The sequence below is a fragment of the Palaemon carinicauda genome, chromosome 1 (genome assembly GCF_036898095.1).
Source record: "Palaemon carinicauda isolate YSFRI2023 chromosome 1, ASM3689809v2, whole genome shotgun sequence".
Taxonomy (NCBI): Eukaryota; Metazoa; Arthropoda; class Malacostraca; order Decapoda; family Palaemonidae; genus Palaemon; species Palaemon carinicauda.
This window is the reverse complement of record NC_090725.1, coordinates 26,777,078-26,803,415: the sequence shown is the minus strand read 5'-3', so window position 1 is coordinate 26,803,415 and position 26,338 is coordinate 26,777,078. Positions and strand designations below refer to the sequence as shown.

At 41.5% G+C, this 26,338-nt stretch overlaps 1 protein-coding gene across 6 annotated transcripts in view; it reads left to right on the top strand.

Moving 5' to 3' along the window:
- LOC137647297 (nuclear pore complex protein Nup98-Nup96-like) overlaps nt 1-26,338 on the top strand; it is a 181,947-nt gene that overhangs the window by 138,856 nt on the left and 16,753 nt on the right. For all 6 annotated transcript variants that reach the window (XM_068380719.1, XM_068380711.1, XM_068380726.1 and 3 more), the window contains exons 26-29: nt 7,205-7,319; nt 14,198-14,353; nt 20,023-20,190; nt 21,310-21,407. In XM_068380719.1, the coding sequence (XP_068236820.1) occupies nt 7,205-7,319; nt 14,198-14,353; nt 20,023-20,190; nt 21,310-21,407 (537 nt within the window). The remainder of the gene's footprint in view (nt 1-7,204; nt 7,320-14,197; nt 14,354-20,022; nt 20,191-21,309; nt 21,408-26,338) is intronic.

Here is a 26,338-nt window from a genome sequence, read left to right as displayed (position 1 = left end):
TTGTGGTTGGATTCCGTGGCGAAGAGGTCCACTTGGAGACCGGGAACCCGAGAGAGAATCCACCGGAATGACTTTAGATCGAGTGACCATTCCGATTCTAAAGGGGAGGTCCGGGACAAGGCGTCTGCCACTACGTTCCGGACTCCCGCCAGGTGGACAGCTGAAAGATGCCAACGGTTCGAGGCTGCTAGGGAGAATATGGCTACTAGAACATGGTTCAGAGGCCCTGATTTTGACCCGCCTCTGTTGAGGCAGCGGACCACCACTTCGCTGTCGAGGACCAGACGAAGGTGTTGTCTCTTGGGTAGAGCGAGACGTTTCAGGGTTAGAAGAACTGCCATGGCCTCCAGCACATTGATGTGAAATTGGCGGAATAAGGGAGACCAAAGACCTTGAACTTTCCTGAGCTGAGAATAGCCGCCCCAACCTGATAGGGATGCGTCCGTGTGAATGATTAACTTCGGAGGCGGAAATCGAAGGGGAACTGACTTTGACAGATTGTTGGCTCTTGTCCAAGGAAGAAGTCTTTCCCGTAGAATGGGAGGAAGGCGGACTTTCCTGTCCCGGAGCTTCCGGTTCGCCCTCGAACGCCAGACACGATTGATATCTTTCAATTTTGCCTTCAGAAGTAGATCCGTCACTGAGGCAAATTGAAGGGACCCCAGAATCCTCTCTTGGAGTCGTCTGGAACTTACTTTGTCTTTGAGAAAGCGTTTGGTGTTCCTTGCAATCTCTAACCTCTTGGGTTTGGGAAGACACAGAGTATGAGATATAAGATCCCATTGCAGGCCGAGCCATTGGAACTTTGATTTCGGAAGAAGACGGGACTTCTTGAAGTTGATCTGGAAGCCTAGAGATTGAAGATATTGGATGACTCTGTGAGTGGCTTTTAGGCAATTTTGGGAGGTGTCTGACCAAATGAGCCAGTCGTCCAGATAGGCTACTACTTGAATCCCTTGATTTCTGAGTTCCTGAACAGCGACTTCTGCTAACTTTGTGAAGATCCTTGGGGCGATGTTGAGCCCGAAAGGCATCACCTTGAAGGAGTAATTTTTGTCCCCTAGGCGGAAGCCTAGATACGGACGGAAGTGTCTCGCTATCGGGACGTGATAATAGGCGTCTGTAAGATCGATAGAGGTGGTGACGGCCCCACGGGGAAGTAAGGTCCGCACCTGCGAGACCGTAAACATTCGAAACTTGTCGCATTGAATGGACAAGTTGAGAAGGGATAGGTCTAGAATCACTCTTCTCTTGTCTGAATCCTTCTTCGGGACACTGAACAGCCGACCCTGAAACTTCAGGTGTTTCGTTTCTTGTATGGCGTTCTTTTGTAACAGATCCTGGACAAATTCGACTAGGTCCGGAGTGGAATGTTGATGAAATTTGTTCGGAGGAGGAGGCCCTTGAATCCAACTCCACCCCAGTCCTTTGGAGATGATACTGAAAGCCCAGGGACTGAACCTCCATTTGTTGCGGAAGGCATAAAGCCTCCCCCCTACCTGCTGCACCTCAGTATTGGCTTGAGGAGTTGCCTCCACGTCCGCCTCGGAAGTTCTTTCCCTTGCGAAAGAATCTTCCTCTACCTCTGTTCTGGTTTGAACCACGGTGGTAGCCTCTACCTCTGTTATAACTCTGGGAAGAGCTATGAGCCTCATAAGACTGGTTAAAGGCAGGAGAAGTGGTGGAGGCACCGGAAAGCTGGCTCTTAGGGAGCAGAACGGTGACATAGTCGTCCGAAGGAGCCTGAGAGGTGGAAGGCTGTGCAGGAGCAACGGGAGATGGAGGAAGAGGCAGTCGGAAATTGGACGAACTACTCTGCTGTTGCCTGAACTGGGTGGAGGTATACGGGCGGAGCTTCTTCCTACCCCGGGCTTGGTAATTTGCGGGGTCATATTTCCGTTTAGGAGTCAAACCCCAACGGGCTTTAAGGCTCTGATTGACTCTAGTGGCCTCTGCCAAGACTTCCTCTACAAGATCCTCAGGGAAGAGATTTGAACCCCAGCAGGAGGACCGGATAAGCTTATTAGGCTCGTGCCTAATAGTCGCCTCAGCCAGGACGTGTTTGCGACACCTACGTTTAGCAATAGCGAAGTCATAAAGGTCGTAGTATAATGACTGCAACGTAGCCTTATTGAGAGACTTAAAGATACTCTCAGTATCATAAGTTAAGGCTATCGACTCCGTGGACGTGGCCAAGTTCAGAGTACGGCCAACACGTAGGCGGGAATCATACTCCTGTTTAATGAGGGATTCTGGGAGACGGGGAAGCCGCTCACTAAACATAACTGAAGCACAGTCCGCTGATAGCTTGCCAGAGGTAAAAGTGGTATGGACATTGTCCCAACGCTCAATGCCAGAAGGAAGAAGGAGGGAGATCGGATCCACCTCTCGGATGGGAGGCAAGGGCTTCTCCTCCAGAGCATATTGGAAAGCAAGCTCTGCTACCTTATTGACGCATGGAGTCACGGTGTTTTTGTCCATTAAGAACATTGTGAAGGAGCTCTTATAAGGCGTCAACATGGTGTTGGTGCAACCAATGTCATTCAGGAACCTAGCCCAAACAGATTGGGCTTGTTCTTTTGGGAAGATGACAGTCTCTTTGGGGACCTTATCTAACCGAACCAGAGCTTCCTCGGTAAGCCTGGCATAACCATGAAATGGAAATGCCAGACCAGGAGGAAAGAATTCAAAGTCCTCTAGAGGACGAGTGCCAAGACCTTCCAAAGTTAACATTCCGTCTGAGAACGGAGAATGAAGAGCCATGCGCCAAGGATTATTCTTGGTAAACGGCGGGAGCTTAGAGGCATCCGGGATGAGAGCTTTGGACTCGCTCCGGAGCACCTTGCTCTAATGCCCCAAGTCTCTGACCGATGTTAGAGAACATCGTGTCCATCTTGGCCTGCATTTCCGACACCAACTTAGCTTGCATCTCCGACACAATGCGAAGCATGGCTGATTCGGAAAGGCCCGGGCTAGGAGCAGGAGTGGCGGATTGTACTCCCAGGTCGTGAGACTTAGAGGAGGAGCCAGAAGCCTTAGATGACGGGTTTGTATTCAGCTTAGAACTATGGGAAGCCTTGTGAGGCTTACGAGCTTTAGGTAAGGTTCTAGATGTAGACTTATCCTTGGGGGAAACCGGGTGTGATCGTTGAGACGAATCACGGTCCCCAGAAAAACCATGAAAGGAAGAGCGATCAGATGAAGAAGAAAGAGCGGGGCTGAGGATAGGAATCTCAGCGCCGGTAACACCTGCCTCACTTACCACCCTACCTGCATCCGGATCATCCAATAACATGGGTTCAACATCCAGGTTCATGGAAGCAACATTGTCTTCCAGATCTCCGGGGGCATCCGACGGATCTTGTTCTTGATCAATGAACCCCGCTATGGTGGCATCAATGTGGGCAATGATGGGAGCTGCAACATGCCTAGCCACAGCGGCTGAAGACTTGGCGTTAGGATAGATCATGGCACAATAGTCTTCGGATAGGACGTAAGGCTGCTTGGATTTCACGTTTCGGGCAAAACCACCAACCCACACTTTCAGTGTGGCCCGAGCCGCAGACTTTTGCTCCGGGGATGCCTGAAATAATAGTGGGAATTATAAAAGGGAAGACTCCCAGTGGTCCTTCAAGACCATAGAGATCTTACTAAATAGTGTATGTATACCAAAAAAAGGTAAAATAAATAAGAAGGCAACATAGCCAACGGGACTCACCGAGTCAGATCCAAGGGTGGTGATGAGGTCAAAACAGACCATACAGTTATCAGGGTGCCATACCACGATGTCCTCCAGCTGAACTCCGCAGAGGGCGTGAGACCGACATACGGTATGGCCACAAGGCTGATGAAGAACAGCCGCACAGGCCGTCGTCTGACAATGCACCATCTATAAAAAGAATAGTATATGAGAAACTGTAATTCTCTTAAGTAGGGGCGGGTCCGGAGGACCCGGGCCTAACATAAGTCTAACATAAGATTAGAGCTTATCTGTAATATTCTTAAGTAGGGGCGGGTCCGGAGGACCCGGGCCTAAACATAAGTCTAACTTAAGACTAAAGTATAGCTATCCATTCCGGTCGAGCCGGGAGCATAAAAAGGATGCAACAAAGAATTAAGACACATGGTGTCTGATTTCCCGGAGCGAGGTTAAGCCCCGGGCCGGGAAATAAAAGTATATCCATAAACCAATTCATATAGGAACTCCGGGATAGTGATCTGTCATATATAATCATATATAATCATAGGAACTGTTATAAATTAATAGGGGGCGGAACTGTAGATAAGAACCGCCAACCGAACCCGGAGGGTTTCGTATAACATAATAAAAGTGTGATAAGTGAATATACAATAGGGTGCACCGGGATCCAACTCTGTTGACCGGTGGCCAACCAGTCTAGACAGAGACGAACCCGCCGGGACACCCGGAGGACAAAGTCCATAAACACTGAACTACCCCCTCTAAAAGGAGGGAAGGCAACGGTCCCCTAGGGGAGGGGGGAGAGAAGCCTAGCCGCCCACCTAGCGAGAGGGGGAGCTTGGGGGAGGATCACGTGATACGGAGCAGCAGGGCTACCAACTGACAATCCCCAACCAGACAGATCAAACGGAGTAATAGCACAAATATTCATTATAATAGTAATAGCGTTGAAAAATTATATAAATATACACATAAAAAATTTAGGGCAAGGCATGCAACATAATAAATAAATCACAAAGGACACACCTGATGGCTTATAAAATAACATTGCCGCCTAGTAACGAAGGTCGGCAAGCCATACGATACGTAACTGATATCGGCCCTAAAAATGAACCACGAGGGTTCTAAACGCTAAATAATGAATATCCACAATAACAAATAAAATTTAATTAATACTGTAATAAAAATAATACACATAGTAACACCGCGAGTGAAACTAAAAGCTCTCAAAACAGGAGTACCAACTGTAAGCGGAATCAAGCAAGATCGATATGAACGAAGAGAATAAACTCCTATAATTTAAATATTAAACGATCTAGATTGCTCAAAACACAGCAAAACATAGCTTGGTACTTAACTTAGACGGTGTCTCCTGGGAAACCGATGAAGAAGCCATAATCCAAAGGAAAATCGCAAAAACACGAGAGCACAAACAAAAAGCGGGTTACCATAAAGGCGTGCTAAAAGGAGTTGGGTTCTGAGCGGATGCAGAGTTGGTGGTGCCGAGTGAGGTTGAACGGCTCTCCTCTATTGGGGTCTTTGTCGTGGATGAATCTAAATAGTGCGGGACCTCTGGATTATACGCCCAATTTTATACCGACACCAATAGGTGAGCGAGCTAGTTAACCTAGCACTCCTTTACATTTTTTCTCTGGTATATTTAGCAGTAAATTACCTAAGAATAAGTGCTAAATGGAGCTTATTCACTGGGCGGCACAGGTTCGAGCCCAGAAATATATATATACAGTATATATATATATATATATATATATATATATATATATATATATATATATATATATATATATACATATATATATATATATATATATATGTATATGTATATGTATATATATGTATGTATATTTATATATATATATATATATATATATATATATATATACATATATATATATATATATATATATATATATATATATATATATATATATATATATATATATATATATATATATGTATAAACATACATATATATATATATATATATATATATATATATATATATATATATATATATATATATATATATATATATATATATATATACCGTATATACTCGTGTAATGTTCGACTTCGTGTAATGTTCGACCCCCCATTTTGCATTCAAAATCATGAATTCATCATATACCTCATGTAATGTTCGAGTCTTGATTTTGGCAGTAGGCTAGAGGTTATGCCTCAATGGTCTTTATTTCCAGCATACCATAATTACCAACAACGTAGGGGTTATGCCTAAGTGCGACAAACAAATGTATAAAACAAATCGGAACAACTAAATACTAACATCTGTTTACAATAACAATTGAGTATTCAGCGTACATTTTCTAGCAAACACTTTAGTTGCGAACAGCCGATTATCATCACCGGCTAATAGCTATCAAAAACAAGCAAACAAAATTAGTTAATGAAATGATTTACATGAATATATAAGTGTATAATGAAAGTAACGAAACAATTTATACAGTATATGTTATTGGCATATCTACAAAAATGGCATAAATGATAAATTCGAAGAATAATTCCAACTTTTAACCATACGAGCACAGCTGAGAAAATTTAAACATAAGAGTATTGGTTGTGTTGTTTGCAACTTTTTCTCTTGCTAACCTTTCAGTAATTTAAATGCAAGTGTTTATTACAATAATAATAACATAGGATATCATATTATTTACTTATTTACGAATTATTTTTTTTTTCATTAACCAAATCACATTATAACATACGCAACCCGACTGTTTGCTAGCTTCAAACCTGCTGCGTTATAGTAAAGTCATTACTCGTAGCGGAAAAAACTATTTATGATGGTTTAGGAAATATGATCCATGCTAATAATATGCGTGGTGTTAAATGAACATGGTTAGTACTGTATATATAGGCCTAGCCTATGTTTACCTACCGGTAGGTAGCCTTATATACGTGTAAGCATAGCTACGATTACCTACCGGTAGGTAGCATAGCCAAGGGTAATGTTCGCATAGGCCTAGCTTATGTTTACCTACCGGAGGGCCAGAAATTTTTACTTTTTCAAATATATATCTCTTGTAATGTTCGACCCTTACTTTTTTAACTGAAAAATAGACCTTAAAAAATCGAACATTACACGAGTATATACGGTATATATATATTGAAATTTGACCTTCAAAGTAGAGTACATACCATCCTAAAGAAACTGCTTGTGTAAAAAAAACAACACAAATCCAACACTGTGTGTTTTATGACACTTGCTCTGTTAGATAGGTCATAGGATAGGATGTATCCTTACTGAGATGTAATTCATTTGTCTTGTACCTAAATGAATGACAAAATGAACTTGAAGGAGAATTGAATAAAAAATGTTTTGCGTTAGAGTAGAGTGGCCAATACTTGTTATAAATTGCTATTGGATGGCTATTGAAAGACAAAAAGTATTAGTAATTTGATTTTTCATCATAGATTTGTTGCTGAGTGTACACAATTTAAAGCCCTTTCTTTTTTTTTTTCCAGTGAAGTATGATATTTGCTACCATCTCCTGAAACTCTTCACAGATCCAATGCATAGATTGGAGACTCTACTGAACCCTGCTACTGTTACTGCTGATCCTATTGATGTTACTGTCAGGTAGTTTGTTTATTTTTTTCCCCCTGTTTTTAAGGATAATGCATTTAAATCCCATAATTTGTTCTGTCATTTATATTTTTGTAAGAAAATTAGGCAGTACTTATGCCTTTCATTGCCTTTTGTTCCTACACTGATACAAACCCGAATTCTTTACTATAGGAGATATTCTAGCACGAGCTGGAAAATACTACAGAAAAACCTTAACAAGGTCGTTAACGACCGGGCAGGTAGTTATCCACCTGTTAGAGGAGGGGGACCGCCGGTCTGTAGCTACTGTTTACCTTCAATCAAATTTTAGCCGTCGCAGTGGTAACACCTCTGCTCCTGCTTTTGTTTGACTGGCAGATTAGCCTTTCTTTTTTGGGCTTTTGATTATTTTTTTTCATTTTTCTTTGTTAGATGTGATGTCCTCTATTATGAGTAAGTGTCCCGGGGTGCCCCCGAAATCCTGTGGCACCTTAATGTATCCGCTGGATGGGGATCCTCATTTCTTATGCCCTGTGTGCAGAGGTCATAGATGTTCTGAAGGCTCCCCCTGCCAAGTATGTAGAGAGTGGTCGCCCTCTCAGTGGGAGAAGTTCGAGAAGAGGAAGAAGAAGAAATCCAAGAAGGAATCGTTACCTTCAGGTTCAACGTCGAAAGGTAAGGAGTCTCGGGCCTCTTCTTCAGCCTCTCCTCCTGGGGGAAGTCAAGGAAGAGTAGCACCATTGATTTAATGCCCATTCCTCTTGGTCAGGTGGATCCTGTTGCCTCTCATAGTGGGGCAATGTTTTCCACTACTGGGAATTGGTCCGTTACCCCTTGCATTTCAGATCATGTATGAGGGGTGTGGCCTTCCCATGGACTTCCTGGTTCTCCTTCTGAGGAAGGTTGGAACCAGTTCCTCATGGGCAAGGTTGTGCCTCAGGTCCCTTCTGTTTTGGAACCCACGGGAGTTCCGAACCTCGCCTACCTCCCGTCAACTCAGTCGACGCCCACTGAAGTTTCAGTGGATGTAGTAACTTCAGCTTCTGTGGCACGTACTTCTCACACCGTTTGTGCTTCTACAAGATCACAGCGTCACAAGTGCAAATATCGCAGTACCTCTTTCTCCTCCTCCTCCTCTTCCTCCTCCTCCTCCTCGCCTTCTTCGGAGGCTAGGAGGGAGAGAGACGTTCTCGCTGGAGAGACAGGCGATATAGGAAGAGACATCATCATTCTCGCTTTTCCTTGCCTTCTGTCTCTTTACGAGACTTTTCCTCTCGCGAAGGATCATCTAAGCGCTTCAAGAAAAAGAGCGCTACGTTACTTTCTCGCTCTTCGTTGCAAGAGAGCTCTTCAAAGCGTAATAAGCGCTCCCCTAAGAGAAGTGCTTCCCACGATTTTTCATCTAATTGCGCCAGGAGTGCGTCCTGACCTAGAACCCTCTCCTTCACATGTTAGTTTGAGGGTCTCCGATCACTCTAGGAAAGTCAGAAAGAGCGGTTCTCCTCGCATGTGCATCTTATCATTAGAGAAAGATCTCTCTTGCCCTTCGACTTCTCGATTTCGCAAGTCTCCAGTCATACACTCGCTGGGTCGATCTCCTCGCCCTCATGCTTCAGGACAACCTCCCAGGTTCCCTTGCTTCCTAATGAGTTAGGGATTATGAGCCTCTCGAAAATCTCAGAAGATGACGCAGGGGTTCAACCATTCTTCTCTTTGGTTGAGAGCAGAGGGAAAAGGCCAAATTACCGATCAATTGGGCCTCTTCCACCTCGTTCTTCAGACCTTTCAAAGAGAGGAATCTCTACACATTCTACTAGGTCAGTTCCAATAATTCGGTTGCCTTCTCCTAGACCGTCTATATCCACGCAAGGTCAAGTGCTAGCGGCGCCATTATCCAGCGCTCAGCCTTCCCCTGCAACAGCGGTAACATGATCTCCTACTTCGCCGTTACCTCCAGATACTCCAACTTCTATCGCTCTTCCCTTTCGAATAAGAAAGATGCTAGGGGTAAGACAAAAGGTTTGTCTGCTACTCACGTCTCCACTTCACCTGTAATAATACGCGAGGAATTAGCGTAGCCTGAGGATTCTCGGAAGAGCAGCTGTCGAAGGACTTGGAGTCCTCCTATTTAAGGGCTCTAAGAACTATGTGTAATATCTCAGTCCTCGTCGATTTGCATTTGTCTCCTCAACCTCTTGACGCTCCAGCCTTAGATAGGGTATGTCGTCCTCCTCCAAACCCTAAGACCAAAATTGAACTTCCCTTGTCTCTTCACACTGCAGGCCGTCTGAGGAAGGTCTCGCAGGCGGTCTCTAGAGAAATGGGTTCCCTGAAGTCTCAGGGATCCCATAAACTTTTGCAATTTCCATTTATGAGGCAAAAGCGCTTTTACAAGGTTAGAGACGCCAACCCTTCTCCTTTGACCGTGGATCCCCTCCAGTCTCTTTTTTAGCCACAGAAGCCTCGGCAATGGAAGCAGCTTCAATATCCCTTCTGGAGGCTTAATCTTGGTTTGACACGTGGTCTGGTATAGTCGGCTATCTCGCGAGTCACGAGGACCTGTCAAACCAAGACTCCATGTAGTCCCTACAGGAAGTCCTAGCTGCTGGGCCCAAGACAGTGGACTTCCTAACCCCTACAACAGCGACCATGCGGGGCAACTGGATTCTCAAAAGGAGGGAATCGATAGTTTCCAGACTTCCTAGGAGCATTGGTAAGGCCGAGAGATCAGATTTGAGAAACTCGGACCTTCAACAACCTCTTCTCTTTACTTAGCAAGCAGTTTCCTTTACCTTAGATACTTGGAGGAATGAGGTGCAGGACACCGCGATGCAAAATGCTGCTTCCTTTCGCACAATGCAGCAGCAGCCAACTCCACAATCTAAGGACACAATCGCGGCTCCACTTCCAGCTAAGAGCTTCAGCCGCCCCTCCTTTGTAGCCAAACCTATAGGCAGGGGAAAGTCGGCTCCTCCTAAGGCTAAAGGCAGAGGGAGGAACCCTAGTGTCTAGGTTCCCCCCTTCCAGTGCGTAGGGGGTTGCCTTCAGGGGAATTGGAGGAGGTGGAAAGCTATGGGGGCCATGCAATGGACCATCAAGGTGCTTCTTTGGGGGTACCGCATCCCATTCATAGGTTCTCCTCCTCTGATCTCGTCCTCCCAGGTCCCTTGGGATCCCGGGAAACAGCAGGCCCTAGCTTAGGAAATCCAGAGCTTGCTTCTGAAGGGCGCCATCCAACAGGTCCCCAACTCCTCCCCGGGGTTTTTCAGTCTCTTCTTTCTGGTAGAGAAAGCCCCGTATTAATCTCTCTACCTTAAATCAGTTTGTGAAGCAGACTCCATTCAAAATGGAGACAGCAGCCTACGTGATCCAAGCAGTGCGTCCAGGAGACTTTATTGCATTTGCGCTTTGGGGTTCAGGGTCGAAGCTTCGAATTCAAAAGTACTATGCTTCGGACTCTCGACCGCCCCACAGGTGTTTACAAGGGTTTTCGAACACGTTTCCTCCTGCGAACACAAGCACGGGATACGCTTGCTAAGGTATCTGGACGATTAGCTACTCCTGGCCTCGTCCAGGGAACAAGCTCTGGATCATCTGAGGAGTCTTCTCGACCTTTGCAAATATTTGGGGATTCTTGTAAACGTAGAGAAGTCTTGCTTGATTCCGACTCAAGTCATAAACTTTCTGGGGATGTGTATCAACTCCCAGGTAGGAAGAGTGTTCCCTTCTGAAGACAGACTTCTGAGACTTGAACAATCCATCGCCCAACTCTTGTCTTTACTGCCTCCTCCAGCCATTTCGGGCAGTCTTTTGGGCCATCTCTCCTCCCTGGAAAAACTAGTTCCAGGTGGAAGATCAAGAATGTGAAGTCTCCAGTGGCATCTGAAAACTCATTGGTCCCAAAAGAACGATTCCCCATTCTTGCCAGTGGAGGTTCCAGCTCTTGTGATACAAGATCTTCAGTGGTGGTCAGCCAGAGAGAATACCCAGACGGGCATTCCTATCCAAAGCCCCAATCTGAAATTAAAACTTTTCGGACGCGTCGCTACGAGGCTGGGGTTCCCACCTAGGCCCGAAGTTAGCATCAGGAGTCTGGTCTCTGATAGAGCAAATTCTCCATATAAATCACCTGGAATTGTTAGCAGCCTGGAAAGGCCTAAAATACTTTGTAGAAGACCTACAAGGACGAGGGGTGGTGCCGATGAGCTACAACTCCACGACCGTCTCGTATATCAACAAGCAAGGGCATACTTTGGCAAGAGACCTCTTGTCTTCTAGCAGTACAGATTTGCCAGTGGGCGGAAGGTCACGACATTTCTCTCGCAGCCAGGTTTATTCCGGGTCGGAGAAACATCATGGCGGATGAACTAAGCAGGCATCACCAAGTGTTAAGTGGTGAAGGGTCTTTGGATCTTCGAGTAGCGAAGGCAGTAATAGCTTTGTGGGGTTCCCCACAATAGACCTGTTCGCCACTTCTCTGGATGCGAAGCTTCCCCGCTACGGTTCTCCAGTTCCAGATCATCAGGCAGCGCTCCAGGACTCCCTTCAACATTCTTGGGACTACCTGGATGCATACGCCTTTCCACCCTTTTGCCTGCTGAGAAGGATGATCAACAAACTCAGGACCTCCCAGAACTGCAATCTAACCCTAAACTAAAAGCTCCGGCATGGCCAAGCAGAGAATGGTACGCAGACCTTCTTTCCCTTCTGGTTCAGGTTCCAAGGTTTCTTCCTCTGGAACCCCTTCTGCTGATGCAGTCACACAGTGGTGTACCCCACGGGAGAATTCCCTTGCTGAATCTTCATGCCTGGAGACTGTCCAGTCACTCCTCAGACGCAGAGGCTTTTCGGAGAGAGTGGCTGAGCACATGTCCAGTAACTTGCGACAATCTTCCACACACTTCTACCAAGCAAGATGATGAGTGTTTGCAGCTTGGTGTAGAGGGCGAGGCGTGTCTCCACTCGATCTCTTTTCCTTTAGTGGCGGACTTCCTTTTGTACCTCAAGAAGGAAAAGCTCCTCTCAGTCTCGGCGATTAAGGGCTATCGCTCAGCCTTGAGCCTCGTCTGTAGACTGAGAGGAGTTGACCTTTCCGCCTCGGAAGATATCGCCTTGTTGATTCGAGGTCTTGCCCCCCAGTTGAGATTAGACCACCACCTTGGGAATTGTTTTTGGTCTTACGTTCCTTGAAGGGTCCGCCCTATGAGCCCTTAAAGAGGGCCTCAGACTACTTTCTGATCCTTAAGACTGTCTTCCTGGTAGCTCTGGCCTCGGCTAAAAGGGTCAGTGAGCGACATAGTCTGTCTTACGACATCACCCATTCTGGGGAATGGGAGAAGTCTCTCTCAACTTCGTACAAGGCTCTGTGGCTAAGACTCAGAATCCTTCATCTACCGATGAGAAGTTTCGAGAATTTCAGTTTTCCAGCCTCAATAAGGTAACACAGGATACAGACCAGTTGTTACTGTGACCAGTCAGGGCGCTAAGGAATTACCTGAAGCTCACCAGACCTTTCAGACCACGTCTCCGTCATCTCTTCCTTAGTACCAACAAGGTAAAGGAGAATCTCTCGCAACACCATCTATTTTTGGCTCAAGAAATTTATTGCGAGGGCTATTCACGGAGACCCAGAGGCAGCACAACCCAAAGCCCATCAAGTTAAGGGAGTGGCTGCCTCACTGGCGTTTAAGAGAAATTTCTGTCTCCCAAGGCTTAAGAGCTGTGGTCTGGAAACGCCAATTTACATTCACCGCCAACTATTTGAGCGATGTGACGCATAGGTCTCTAGACACCTTTTGCATAGGGCATATTGTGGCAGGTCAACAGGTGCTGTAGCTACCTTACACCCTTTCAGGGGACAGTAGCCATTGGTTGAGGATCCTGTTACACTAGGTTTTAAGAAAGACATCCATCTGTCTTCTTCGTTTCTTTCTCCCTCCCATCTGGGGATCCTAATCTGTAGCTAGTTTCAGTTGGACTTGCCAATGGAAATAAGGTAGGAAACTCATCTGATTCCTCTCACAGGGTATAAGTTATACTCGTTGTCACGAGGTTTCCCCTTTTCAAGGTCGGGGGAATCCTAAGTATGAAGGGGTCTGAGTCGAATGTTCCTGACCCACTTCATCTTGAAACATTTGTTTCCACGAAGCTACAAACTTTCAGTTGTGCTAAGATTATGGGGATCTACAAAGAAAGAAGATTTACAGGAGATTTTTTCTTCAAGAGAATCTAGTCTTGAGGACTATCTCCCCTATGAATAGGGAGCTCCTTGGCTACCCTAGCCTCAGGACTAAGTCTCCTATAGTAAAGAATGAGGGTTTGTATCAGTGTAGGAACCAATGACAAACTTATAACAGCGTTTGTATTTTTCCTAACATACAAACCCGAATTCTTTACACAAATCTTCCCTCCATCACCGCCCCCTAGATAGTCCTAGCTAGAATCCGATTGAAGGTAAACAGCAGCTATTGAGCGGTGGTCCCCCCCCCCCCCCCCCCGAACAGGTGGATAACTACCTGCCTGGTCGTTAACGACCTTCTTAAGGTTTTCTGCCGTATTTTCCAGCTTGTGCTACGATATCTCCTATAGTAAAGAATTCGGGTTTGTATATTAGGAAAAATACAAATTGTTATAACTTTGTCATAAAACTTGAATACGTCGGAAACCTCAGCACCATGGAAAACAGGAATTAGTATTATTGGAATATTTTATTTTTATATTTGAGTTACCAAAAAGTTAATTCCATACTTAAATGATAGTAACAATCATGAAAGACTTGATTGATCTTCAGTGCATTATTTTTATAGGCAGCTATTGTATTAGGTATAAGTTTTCAAGTTTTAAGTAATAGTTGATACTTTCATGATCTCACCGTGTAGATGTGTTAATCAGTAATTTAATTACATTTTCAGTTGGCTGTTGTGGCGTGTTTTGGAGTCTTTGGGATACCACCATTTATCAGAACACCTAAGTGCAGGATTACATTTAAGCATGGCCGCATTGATGGAAGCCACAGGAAATTGGCACTGGGCAGCATTTATTTTGTTGAACATTGTTGATGAGGAAAGGTTAGTTGTATATTGCATTGCCTTATTATTTACTCTACTCCCTGAGATTTTGAGGACATCCTGAACAAATAATGGCAAGATTCCTGTGCTGTAGAAAATTCTTTTATAACTTTTGTCTTTTTAAATATTTTGTTATTTTCTATTTATGACCATGCTATAAATTCATGTTTCCGTAACATGTTATAAGTAAAGAATTTTTCTCTTTTTATAGCTTTTTAATTTATATTTGTTTCTATTCAGATAGAAACCCTCATCATTTCTAAGGGTTTACTCCTAATTTATTTGGCTACGACCTGAAAGACAGAATTCTTGTGATGCTGGTAGCATTCTATGGTTATCAGCTATTCCCCCATGCTGTTGGCAAGCAAGATTCAGCTTCATCGAGGCTGTCCAATCTTCAGGTCGTTCTACAGAACTAACTTCCACTTCGATCACACTCCACACTGTGCTGTACATAACCTGTGTCATTCCTTCCTTGTGTACTTGTGATTATGAGTGCTGCTCAAGGTAGTATGCATACTTGCCACGGCCTTGAAGGTCACCCTTGTGGTACCTTCTTGAGTCAGGTTAACGTAGATCCTCATTCCTTGTGTCCGACTTGCCGTCATAAGCAGTGCTTGCATTCTTCAACTTTTACAGGGATTTCCCGCCTTTTCAGTGGGAGAAGTATCGTGCTTATCAAAAGAAGGCTAAAAGAGAGCATTCTTCTGCTTCTTCCTTTCTTGAGAGCAACAAATAGAAGCCTTCTCTTTCAACACACGTTATTTCTCTCATAGATCCTTCTTTATTGGAGTTTCCCAAGGCTCCGGTAATCAAGGATGGCAGCTTGCTGAGTACAAAATTAATTTTATTGATGTAATGTCTCCTATGGAGCATATTGAGTCTGATTTGCACCATTGTGATAACAGATCCTTTGGCATCAGCTCTGGTGCTGCCATTACATAATACCTTAAAATATCATTAGTACCTGTCTATGCGACTGGGTACAGGTCTTTCTCTCCCCAACGTGTGTGCTGAGTGGAGATCAACACCGCCTATCCTGGTAATTCAAAGCAAGGGAATTTTTCTGCTTTTACAAATACTGTATCTCCTGTCGCAGTGTTAAAGATGTCTTCTCATACACCACCAGAAGACCCCTAGGCTCATGACCGAGGATAATGACGTTTCTCCTCGAACAGAGACAGCTTTCTTCAAGGGGTCTTATTATTGTCCCATTCGCTTGCATAGCAAAGAGGGCCTTCCCTTACACTCTGCGATCAACCCAAGGCACGTGACTGAGAATAATGGGGTTTCTGCTTGAGGAAAGGTAAATCTCTTGAAGGGCTTTTATTATTCTCCAGTTTGCTCCCACAGCAAATTTATCCATCCTCTTACACCAAGGGGCCCTAGACGTAATTTCTTTTCACAGAAGGGGTCTGTAGATTCCCCTGAAAACTTCCTTTTGCAGGTAGATTGAGGGCGTCCTCTAATTTTGAATTACGGTCAGCCCTCATTCTTTGCGAGGGCTATGTAACAGAGACAGGCATCAATTTGTTAATACTTGGTGTCCTAGGGTGGGATAACTCTCACCTAACAACTCGCTGCCCCTTAACTACTCTCGGATAATTAACACACTAAGTACTGCCTAATATTGTTTTTACTTGGTTTCTATCACAGTATAGTTGTTCCTATCTAATAATACTCTATAACACTTGCTGATACTGTAGTGTATATTACTGTCATATATTATCACTACAGTAAAGCTTAACTGTACTGCAAGTGTCCACTGTTTTCGTTCGGACAACTTGACTCACCCCACAAGTAGCTTTCATTTACAATACAGTAAACAGCTTTACTGTAATTCTGTACTGTACATTATGTATACAATTTAGAATTAACTAAGTGTACGAATGTTATTGTTATTCAACGACCACTAGCCATTTTTGTATGAAGTTCTATGCAGCCTCTTTTATTATGACGGAATTCCTAATGCATCAGTGTCGTCTTCTGTAGGGAATTCGCCGGACATCTATAGTAACTAGGTAATAATATTTATCCCGTCTTCTACTTCAATGGGTTGGAAAATTAAAACACTGATTAAAATATCGTTAGTAACATTGTAATCATTGTGTAAACGCATAAAGCCACATTAACAACCGAACAAAAAACAGGTGTTTTGTTATGAATGTCAGATATCAGCTGTTTTGCTTGTATTTCAATCATCATATGACAGTAAACAAAGTAGCATGAGACTGAAATTTTACATTATACCCTTATTCACTATGGTGAAAAGGTCTCCAAGAAAATATATGGCCAAATATAAACTAAGAAGCTGTAAATGAAGGGGAGAAAACAAAGAATACTCATAGCCTCTATTCTGTTTAGAATCTGGGAAAACTTTGACCCTAACTAGGAAACTAAAAGGAGATTTAACGGGAACCATTAAATATGGAGATCGTGTAATTAGATGTAAATACCGAATTTAGAAGATAACATTACAGGTTGTCGGAAAGAGGACATAGTTTTGTTATAACACGATATAGATAATTTCCTAAGCTTTATAATCAAGCACCACAAGAATGAAACTCTGGTTAACGGGTGTTCTAATTGCTTATTGTTCATTGATAGGGTAGTAGTTTCGAAGGATTGACTTAAAATCATATGATATACTCATTTTGATTACAGTATGTAGTTTTATGTTTAAAATAAGAATATTTATAGGGTGTGCTGTCAGTACGCTAGCCTAATTGTCCAAAACCTAGAATATTTTATATTTGTAATTAATTTTTCTACTTAAATAGTAATTTAGAACAATTGATTTGACATGATATGATAGGCTCGGTATAATCATATACAGGGAGTCCTCGGGTTATGACTGTCCCGACTTACGCTGTTTTAAGTGTAGTATGTTGGTCAGGGCACCAGCCACCCATTGAGATACTACCTCTAGAGTTATGTGGTCCTTTGACTGGCCAGACACTACTGCATTGGATCCTTCTCTCTAGTTATGGTTCACTTTCCCTTTGCCTACACATACACCGAATAGTCTGGCCTATTCTTTACAGATTCTCCTCTGTTCTCATCCACCTGACAACACTGAGATTACCAAACAATTCTTCTTCACTCAAGGGGTTAACTTCTGAACTGTAATTGTCCAATGGCTACTCTCCTCTTGGTAAGGGTAGAAGAGACTCTTTAGCTATTGTAAGCAGCTCTTCTAGGAGAAGGACACTCCAAAATCAAACCATTGTTCTCTAGTCTTGGGTAGTGCCATAGCCTCTGTACCATGGTCTTCCACTGTCTTGGGTTAGAGTTCTCTTGCTTGAGGGTACACTCGGGCATACTATTCTATCTCGTTTCTCTTCCTCTTGTTTAGTTGAAGTTTTCATAGTTTATATAGGAAATATTTATTTAAATGTCATTGTTCATAAAATATATTATTTTTCCTTGTTTCCTTTCCTCACTGGGCTATTTTCCCTGTTGGGGCCTCTGGGCTTATAGCATTTTGCTTTTCCAACTAGGGTTGTAGCTTAGCAAGTAATGATAATAATAATACGTACGCGCCCCATGAAAATATAAGAAATAATATTAGCGCTTCGTCTTACGTCGTTAGCGTCGTAAGCGACGTAAACAATTACGTACTAGTTTAAAACGAGCAGCTGATGAATACGCTTTGTTGTGGTTGTGGGAGCGGAAGACGGCGCAGTCGCATCTCAGTTTCAGTGATACGCCATTTTGGTTGTGTACGCCGGTTCTCTCTCACGTGTTTGTTCCTTTTTTTTTTAACTTTTTGCCCTTCGTTATGGCTCCAAAGCGTAAGGCAGATTCTTTTGATGGTAGTGCATCAAAGAAAAGAAAGGCTATCACCATGGAAGTGAAATTAGACATTATTAATCGAGCCAACTATAGGAATAAGGTAAAGAATTGTTCTCTTTTTTTTATTAATATTTACTTTAATTCAAGTGGAATTGTTTTCTCTTTTTCTAATACTTTTTTATGTCAATTGGTACATTTTATTATAGTACAATACTTTACAGTACAGTACAGTACATATCGAGTAATTTATCTATGATCTTCCGACTTACTGTACACTAAAATTCTGGTTACACTGCGTATTAAGAACAGATCAACGTCGTAAGTCGAGGACCCCCTGTACTGTAGTTTTGTGATTAAGTGAAATAAAAATAAGACAATTAGGGTTGTTTACATTTTTGTCAGGAGTTGGTGGTTGCTGATAAGTAAACATTGTGTTAATACTCATGAATTGCTTTATTTTTATACTTTCTTAAACAGATATACAGCTTATTTTATAGACCAAAAACATAAATATTTTAGTAATAATGGTTTCATTTAGGGAATATGAAATATCCTTAGGTAGCATACCTTAATCAGCTGATTTGGAAACATGATGACATATTTTCTTGTATAAAATTCAATCAATTTATCTTTGTACGGTAGTATTTTCTTTGATTGATAATGTACAGTATATATTTTAGATAGAAAAAAATATATTCAGAAAAGTTTGAATAGATTTAGAGTTCATACTGTGTCATATGTCTGGTGACGTCATATTTCGAGCGAAGCTTGGGAAAACGAGGGGGCAAATCAAGTGATTTCCTTTCTATAGGCTATCTATTAATGTTACTATTCCCTTATTTGAAATATCAGGTAACGATAAGAAGGTATTTCATGGGTCTGTATCGGTTGTTATGAGTGCTACTTAGCATAAATTTGACTATACAACTAGGATAGAATATAGTATTTTACATGTTTCATTTTCTTTGTTCATCTCTGATAGTAGATTGATATTTATTTAATGAAAGTAAACTAATAGGGTAAACATTTTCCAAAAGTAATATATTTTCTTTTATATTAAACAAATAGAATACTTTTGCTGCTGAGTAAGTTATTTTTTTCTTGCAAAAAAAACCAGAATGGTTTTACATATTTTGGTCATTCTTTGTCGAGTTCATATCACAGTGCATACGTCAGAGATAGTCATCAACTTACAACATATGAGACTTATGACTGTTCGACATTACAGCATGACGCCGGGTGTCGAGATGAGAATACGATCAAATTTTACATAGTATGTTGGAACAATCGTATGTAGAGGTTCCACTGTAATACAAAAGTCAAACTTACAAATGCAGATGATGTAAAAACTATATTTGTTCCAATGCGGAGTACTTACCTCAAACTACTTTCTTAGGAGTATCTGGGATCTCCTCCCATCCGACCAGAATTTTGTGTAGTTTACCCTATTCCCTTCTCTATGTGGGGTAATCTCTGGCGGAGTGATACGCGCCCAGAGATGTCCCGGGGTCAGAGAGCATGCTTTCTCAGGTCTCGCTCCTCAGGATAGTGTTGACCAGCTTAATAGGACATGTCTGGAAGGATAACAGATCCTTTATATATCAATGTGGAATTATTAATCAGAGTGGAAATTAATTTTACTGTGGTATAGCAAAAGCTAGTTGCCCCGAAATAATTGGTCTATTTCAAGGTTATTTTTATTATTTAGATTTTAAGTTACATTAAGGAAATCTTATAAAGAATATGAAACTCATTTTTTATGCCGAAATATTTGTAAAGTATAAAATACTATGATGGTAAAATTAAGAGAATTGATTTTGAAATTGTGTTCTGTCATTTTATTTTTCAATCTTCAAGATTAATTTCTGTTTCAGGCGGACTAAGGAGATACAAGCACTTTTGCAGCGCCATATAGTTGTTGGGAAAGATTCGGAATCAGATCTTAAATATAACATGAAAGAAAATTTTATAATTGAAGAGTTGCATATTCCTCAGAAGTGGATTTATGAAGCAAAATCCATCAAGGCCAGAGTTTTGAATATGTAAGTTTTGAATGTTAGTCTTGACAATTTTTATTGAATGGAAATTGAGACACTTCTTAACCCTTTTATCCCCAAAGGACGTACTGGTACGTTTCACAAAACTCATCCATTTACCCCCATGGACATACCGGTGCGTCCTTGCAAAAAAATGCTATACACATTTTTTTTTCATATTTTTGATAATTTTTTGAGAAAATTCAGGCATTTTCCAAGAGAATGAGACCAACCTGACCTCTCTATGACAAAAATTAAGGCTGTTAGAGCAATTAGAAAAAAATATACTGCAAAATGTGCTGGGAAAAAAATAACCCCCTTGGGGTTAAGGGTTGGAAATTTCCAAACAGCCTGGGGGTAAAAGGGTTAATTGAGATCCTTTCAATCATTCTTACATTTTGTTTGCATGTTTTTTTCCTGCAATACCTTGGTAAAAAAAAAATAATGGTATTGGAAATTAGCTGTGCAGTTGTAAAACTGATTGATCTACTTAAAATATCAGGTTTATGAATATTTGAATTTCATTACATAACTTTCATTTGCCCATATAAGCTTCAGTAGCATTGGTGAATAAAAGTCTGTACTATATTTATTTTTATGTATTGAGCATGATGTAGATTTAACAGGATATTAAAAGTATAAGCCAAGATTAATTGTTCATGCTTCAACACTTTGAATTGTTGAATTGGACAGGATAATACATTATAACCAGAATTTTTTATACCAACTCCAATCAACACTTAGTCAACCCTTTTACCCCCATTGACGTAACGGTACATCCTTGCAAAAAACTGCTATTTAAATTTTTTTGCTTATATTTGATAATTTTTTGAGAAACTTCAGGCATTTTCCAAGAGAATGAGACCAACCTGACCTCTCTATGACAAAAATTAAGGCTGTTAGAGCAATTTAAAAAAATTATACTGCAAAATGTGCTTGAAAAAAAATAACCCCTGGGGGTTAAGGGTTGGAAATTTCCAAATAGCCTGGGGGTAAAAGGGTTAACCAAGATTTTTTATATATACATCAATGAATTTTTTATTTTTATTATAAAAAGGACAAATGCAGATTAGAATAAGGGGAAATTTTCAATAATTATTGATGTAATATGTTATTATTTTTCAGGGTTGATGAGGAAGCTTGGTATCTTTTGAAGGCTGGTGACTACAATCGAGCTCACATGCTTATTATTGAAACTATTGCGCCAAATTCCATTGTCAACGGTGAGTAAATGCATGAAATATACATAATGTCTTATCTAATGATAGGGTATGATTGTGATTTTTATTAAAAAGAAACCTTCAAATATATTATCTAAGGGCAACGTTAGATGTGCACAACTCTCCTCACCATTTTCTATTTTTATTTGAAAAATAAAAAAAAAATAATCTTTGCATTTAAGGCCAGAAGTCTCAGGGTAGAAGAAGGGACTTTATATTGACTGGTAGAATGCATTATAATCACTATGGAATTTTTCTTTCCTCTCCTTGTAATGGTGAATATTCATGTATAATTTTCTAAATCGTTACCAAAGGATTAACCATGGATAGGGAGAGTAGGCTATGTGTATATAGTAATGCCTCACAATATGAAATTAATTGGTTCCTTAATGGTTTTTGTACTGTGATTATTTTGCTCTGAGTCGCCTTTTGCATGTAAATAGCCTATTGCATTCCAATCCCTACAAAAACACCACATTAAATTCTTATAATAAGGCTGAACTCCACTAAACAGTGAAATACAACCATTTAGATCATTCAATAATAACCTAATTTTTAATACTAACCTGTAAATTAAATGTATAATTAGAACAGAGTGCAGCAATGCAGTAATCAATGGTAAATACAGTAACAAAAGTGTGGAACCTTACCTTTTGAGTTAGGCGATGTCTGAGAGCCAAGTGGCAGGGCGGCAAACACTTAACTTTACAAAACACATCAATAAATGGCAGAAAACATTAACACATTAACAAGTGGAAGAAAATATTAACACTCAACATTACGATAAACTTTTTTTTCTTTTTCTTTTTGTATTTTCCAAATTAAATTTTTTTTATCACTGCCACTTTTTTTTCTATCACTTCAGCTTTCTCTTGGCCTACTAGTATCAAAGGCCTCTGTAATAGATAACTAATCAAGGAAGTTTGTTTCTGCCTGCTTCTTAAAATGTTCCTGAAATGACTCTGGCAAACGTCATTAACCTGCTGAAGAAGACGACTTTATGTAAACCTTTTCAGGGTGTGTCTTTTCTACAAGAGCTGCCATTTTATGGTAGCCAGCTAGACCCTTCTTAATCTCTTCCATTGTCAGTGGGTCATCTTCCTCCTCCTCGTTGCTAGAGAACTGTTCCTGAACGATGTTCAGTTGCATGACCTCCAAGTCCTTCAGGGCGTCCATCGCAAGGTCCCCCGATTCGACTTCCAGACCCATGGACATCCTGATTCTAATGATCTCTGTAACCTCTAATTGAGCATCACGTTCAGGATCGTCAATTTTTTTGGCATCTGCTTCAGCTTGGCCTAGGTGAAAGATCTCGAAATCTCGTGCAAAGACGGCATTAGGCCAAGCCTTCTTCCATGCAGAGTTCAAGGTGCGTGTTGAAACCTTCCGCCAAGCTGTATCGACGTGTCTGAGGCATATTACGTCATCAAAATTCTCCTTCCAAAATTCATGGGGGGGGGGGTTTGAGGTTTGTGTTGTCAGTGATTTCGAAACATCTCTTTAGATATTTTGTTTAAAGCTTCTTCAAGTTTGAAATCACTGCTGGTCCATGAGCTGGAAAAATGGGGGTGGTGTTAGGCAGAAGATAGAGAACCTTGACGAACAAATATTCTGCTAGGATATCTTCCTCGAAGTCAGGAGGGTAAGCAGGGGCATTGTCCAACACCAGCAAGCATTTCAGGGGGAGGTGCTTCTCTTCCAAATAATTTTTTCGCAGTCGGGCTGAAACAGATTTACCCACTTGGTGAACAAATGTCTTGTTACCCAGGCTTTTGCATTAGACCTCCACTTCACTGAACACTTCTCCTTAAGCACTTAGTGGGCCTTGAAGGCTTGAGGATTCTCAGAGTGATTCACCAGCTGGAGCTTCACCTTACAATCCCCACTGGAATTTACATAGAGTGCAAGAGTAGGCCTGTCCTACATAGGCTTATGCTTGGGTTGCTTCTTTTTTTCCCCTGTGATATACGTCAGACGAGGCGTTTTCTTCCAAAAAAGCCCAGTTTTGGCACAGTTCAAGACTTGCTGGGGCCTGTAGCCTTCCTGGAGAGTCAACTCTTCGAACGTCTTAATAAAGACTTCGGCCGCTTTTGTGTCCGATCTGGCAACCTCCCCGTGCCGTATCACTGAATGAATGCCAGACCGTCTCTTAAATTTTTCAAACCATTCCCGAAAAGCCTTGAACTCTTGGTGTGCCTGCTGTGAGGTCCCTTCTCCTGCGTCGTCTTTGGCCTGAGCGCACACAAGATCACTAAAAATGTCGCTGACCTTCGGGCAGATTGTCATCTGTAATTGTGTCTCTTGCGATCCAAATAAGCAGCAGTCTCTCCATCTCATCGTGGACATGGCTCCTCTTGTTGGAGAAAACAGTCAATCCCTTAGAAGGTGTTGCTGCTAATGGCTTCCTTCTGTGTTAAGGATTGTTCGTATCATAGACGGATTTCGGCCATATTCTTTACCGATCTCACTTAGCTACATGCCAGCCTCTTACTTCGTAATGATCTCTTTCGACATCAATGACCTTAGATGTCAGGATGCCAGAAAACCTCATGTCAATCAATCAATCTTAATTATCTCAAGCTTCATCTCCATAGAAAACATCCTCTTCTTCTTTCCCTGTACATCAGCGACTTTCTTGGGACCCAAGGCTAATAACGTACGAGTTGAATAACGCAAGACTATATAGTTCAGAACTAAAAGCATGAAAGTGAAATCACAATCATGAATTCAATGTTAACAATAACGCTGCTAAAATGAAATGAGCAAGGGACGCCAATATGCACGATGGGATGGATGCCAACCAATAGGAGAGCAGGATTGTATGACAGTAACTACTATCAAATTTTGTATGCAGAAGCTTTTGTATCGAGAGGTATAACTATATACAGGTAGTCGCCAACTTATGATTGTTTGATTTTACTATGATTTTTTTCCACTGTGATGACGTCATAAGTATGTCTGAAATAGTACACCAATAGGAAAAATTTTCCTTGGAAATAATCTTTTCTTGCATAAAATTGATCGGTTTTATCTTGGTAAGTTGGTATTTTCTTCTATTTTTGGTATACAGTACTGTATCCATTTTCACCAAAAAAATACATAAAAAAAAGTTTTAATACGTTGAGTTCATATCATGTCTGGTGACGTCATATTACCGGCTGAAAGTGAGCGGGCAATAGAGTGATTTCCTTCCAAAGGCTAACGATTAGTATTAGTATTCCCATTATCGAAATATGAAGTAATGATACCAAGCATTGTGTGTGTCTTTATCGGATGTTATGAGTACTACTTAGTGTAGGTTTGACTCTATGCTAGTTTTATTTCATCTCGTAATAGATCGATATTTATCCAAAAGTACACTAATAGGACAAATATTTTCTTAGAAATAATATATTTTTTTATACAGTATAAAAATTTAAAAGCGTTTGCTTGGTAAGTTAGTATTTTCTTTCATTTCTTGCTAGAAGAAAGAAAAGGGTTTTATAATTGGCAAATCATTCTTTGTTGAGTTCACATCACATGTCCTGTAACGTCATATGTAAGGCAGAATGACCGCTGGCAAACAGAAAGATTTCCTTTCGGTGTACAGTAATACCTTGGGATACGAGTCTCCCAACATGCGAGAAATTTGAGATACGAGGAGAGTTCCGAGCAAATATTTGTCCTGAGATACGAGGTAATTCCCTATGCGGCCGCCAGGTGGCCGAGTGTGCGAGAGGCTGCTCACCAAGACAGCATCGCTCGGTCTTTCCCGTCGGATCTCTGTCGCGTAAAGTTATCTCTGAGCATCGGCTGTAGTGTTTGCTTTTTTTACGTGTTTTTTGCGTTAATCAGTGCAGAATTAATTAAATAAGCAATGGGTCCAAAGCAAGCGAGTGCAAACAAGGGTAGTGAAAAGAAAATGCGTATGATGACAATGGAGATGAAGCATGAAATAATCGAAAAACATGAGAGTGGCGTAAGAGTGACTGAGCTGGCGCGCCAATACATCAACTATATATACCATCCTCAAGCAGAAGGATGCTATAAAAAGCACCAAGCCTTCCAAAGCAGTAACCATCCTTTCTAAGCTGTGTAGTGATATTCACGATGAGATGGAGAGGCTTCTTTTATTATGGATAAAGGAGAAATAGTTGGCGGGAGATAGCGTGACCGAGACGATCATATTAAGAAATTATGTAAAGAAAAAAAATACGCCACTCGTGTGTGTGCAATCTTTCGATACGGTAGCGAGACCTTCAGATCAGCTGATCATAACAAAAGTTAAACAAAATATTAAGTAATTCTTGATGTTTAAAATTCTTCTGAAATTTAAAAATAGAATGCAAAAATGCTTTAATAGAGCATATGATATCCTACGAAACAAAAAAATGAAATAATGATATACAGTAAGAAAAGGATTTTGACGAAGGAAAAATCTATTTCTGGGCGAGGGACCTGTGTCGCTCCGTGAAATGCTCCTCTAGCACCATTTCTAAGGCATAGTTATTGCTGAATATACCAGAGAAAAAAAGAGATGCATGGAATGCCAGGAATAAACCTAGCTCGCTCACTCTTTGAGTGTCGGTATAGAAAACTGGGGCGTGAATGAACCACGACCATAGATCCCTCACCAATTAGACCTCTCCTTCATCAACATACCCCCTCTCTACCCCTACATCTCCCCACCCCCCATCCTCTCCTCATTCCTCCTCAGCACTTGCGTTGGTCAGAAGTGTTTTGTTTTGCTCTGTGTGTTTTGTGTTTTTTGGAAGATGTCCCAACATTTTAGAGATCCCTGCTTCCAAGTTGAGTGATGAAATATGATGTGCATGATTGCCAAATCAAGACATCCTAATACATGTACGGAAACTTCACTTGTTCAGTTCGACAACCTTCCACCAACTCCATATAACCTCATCACATTCCACATTGCTTCCCTATCAACTCTATCA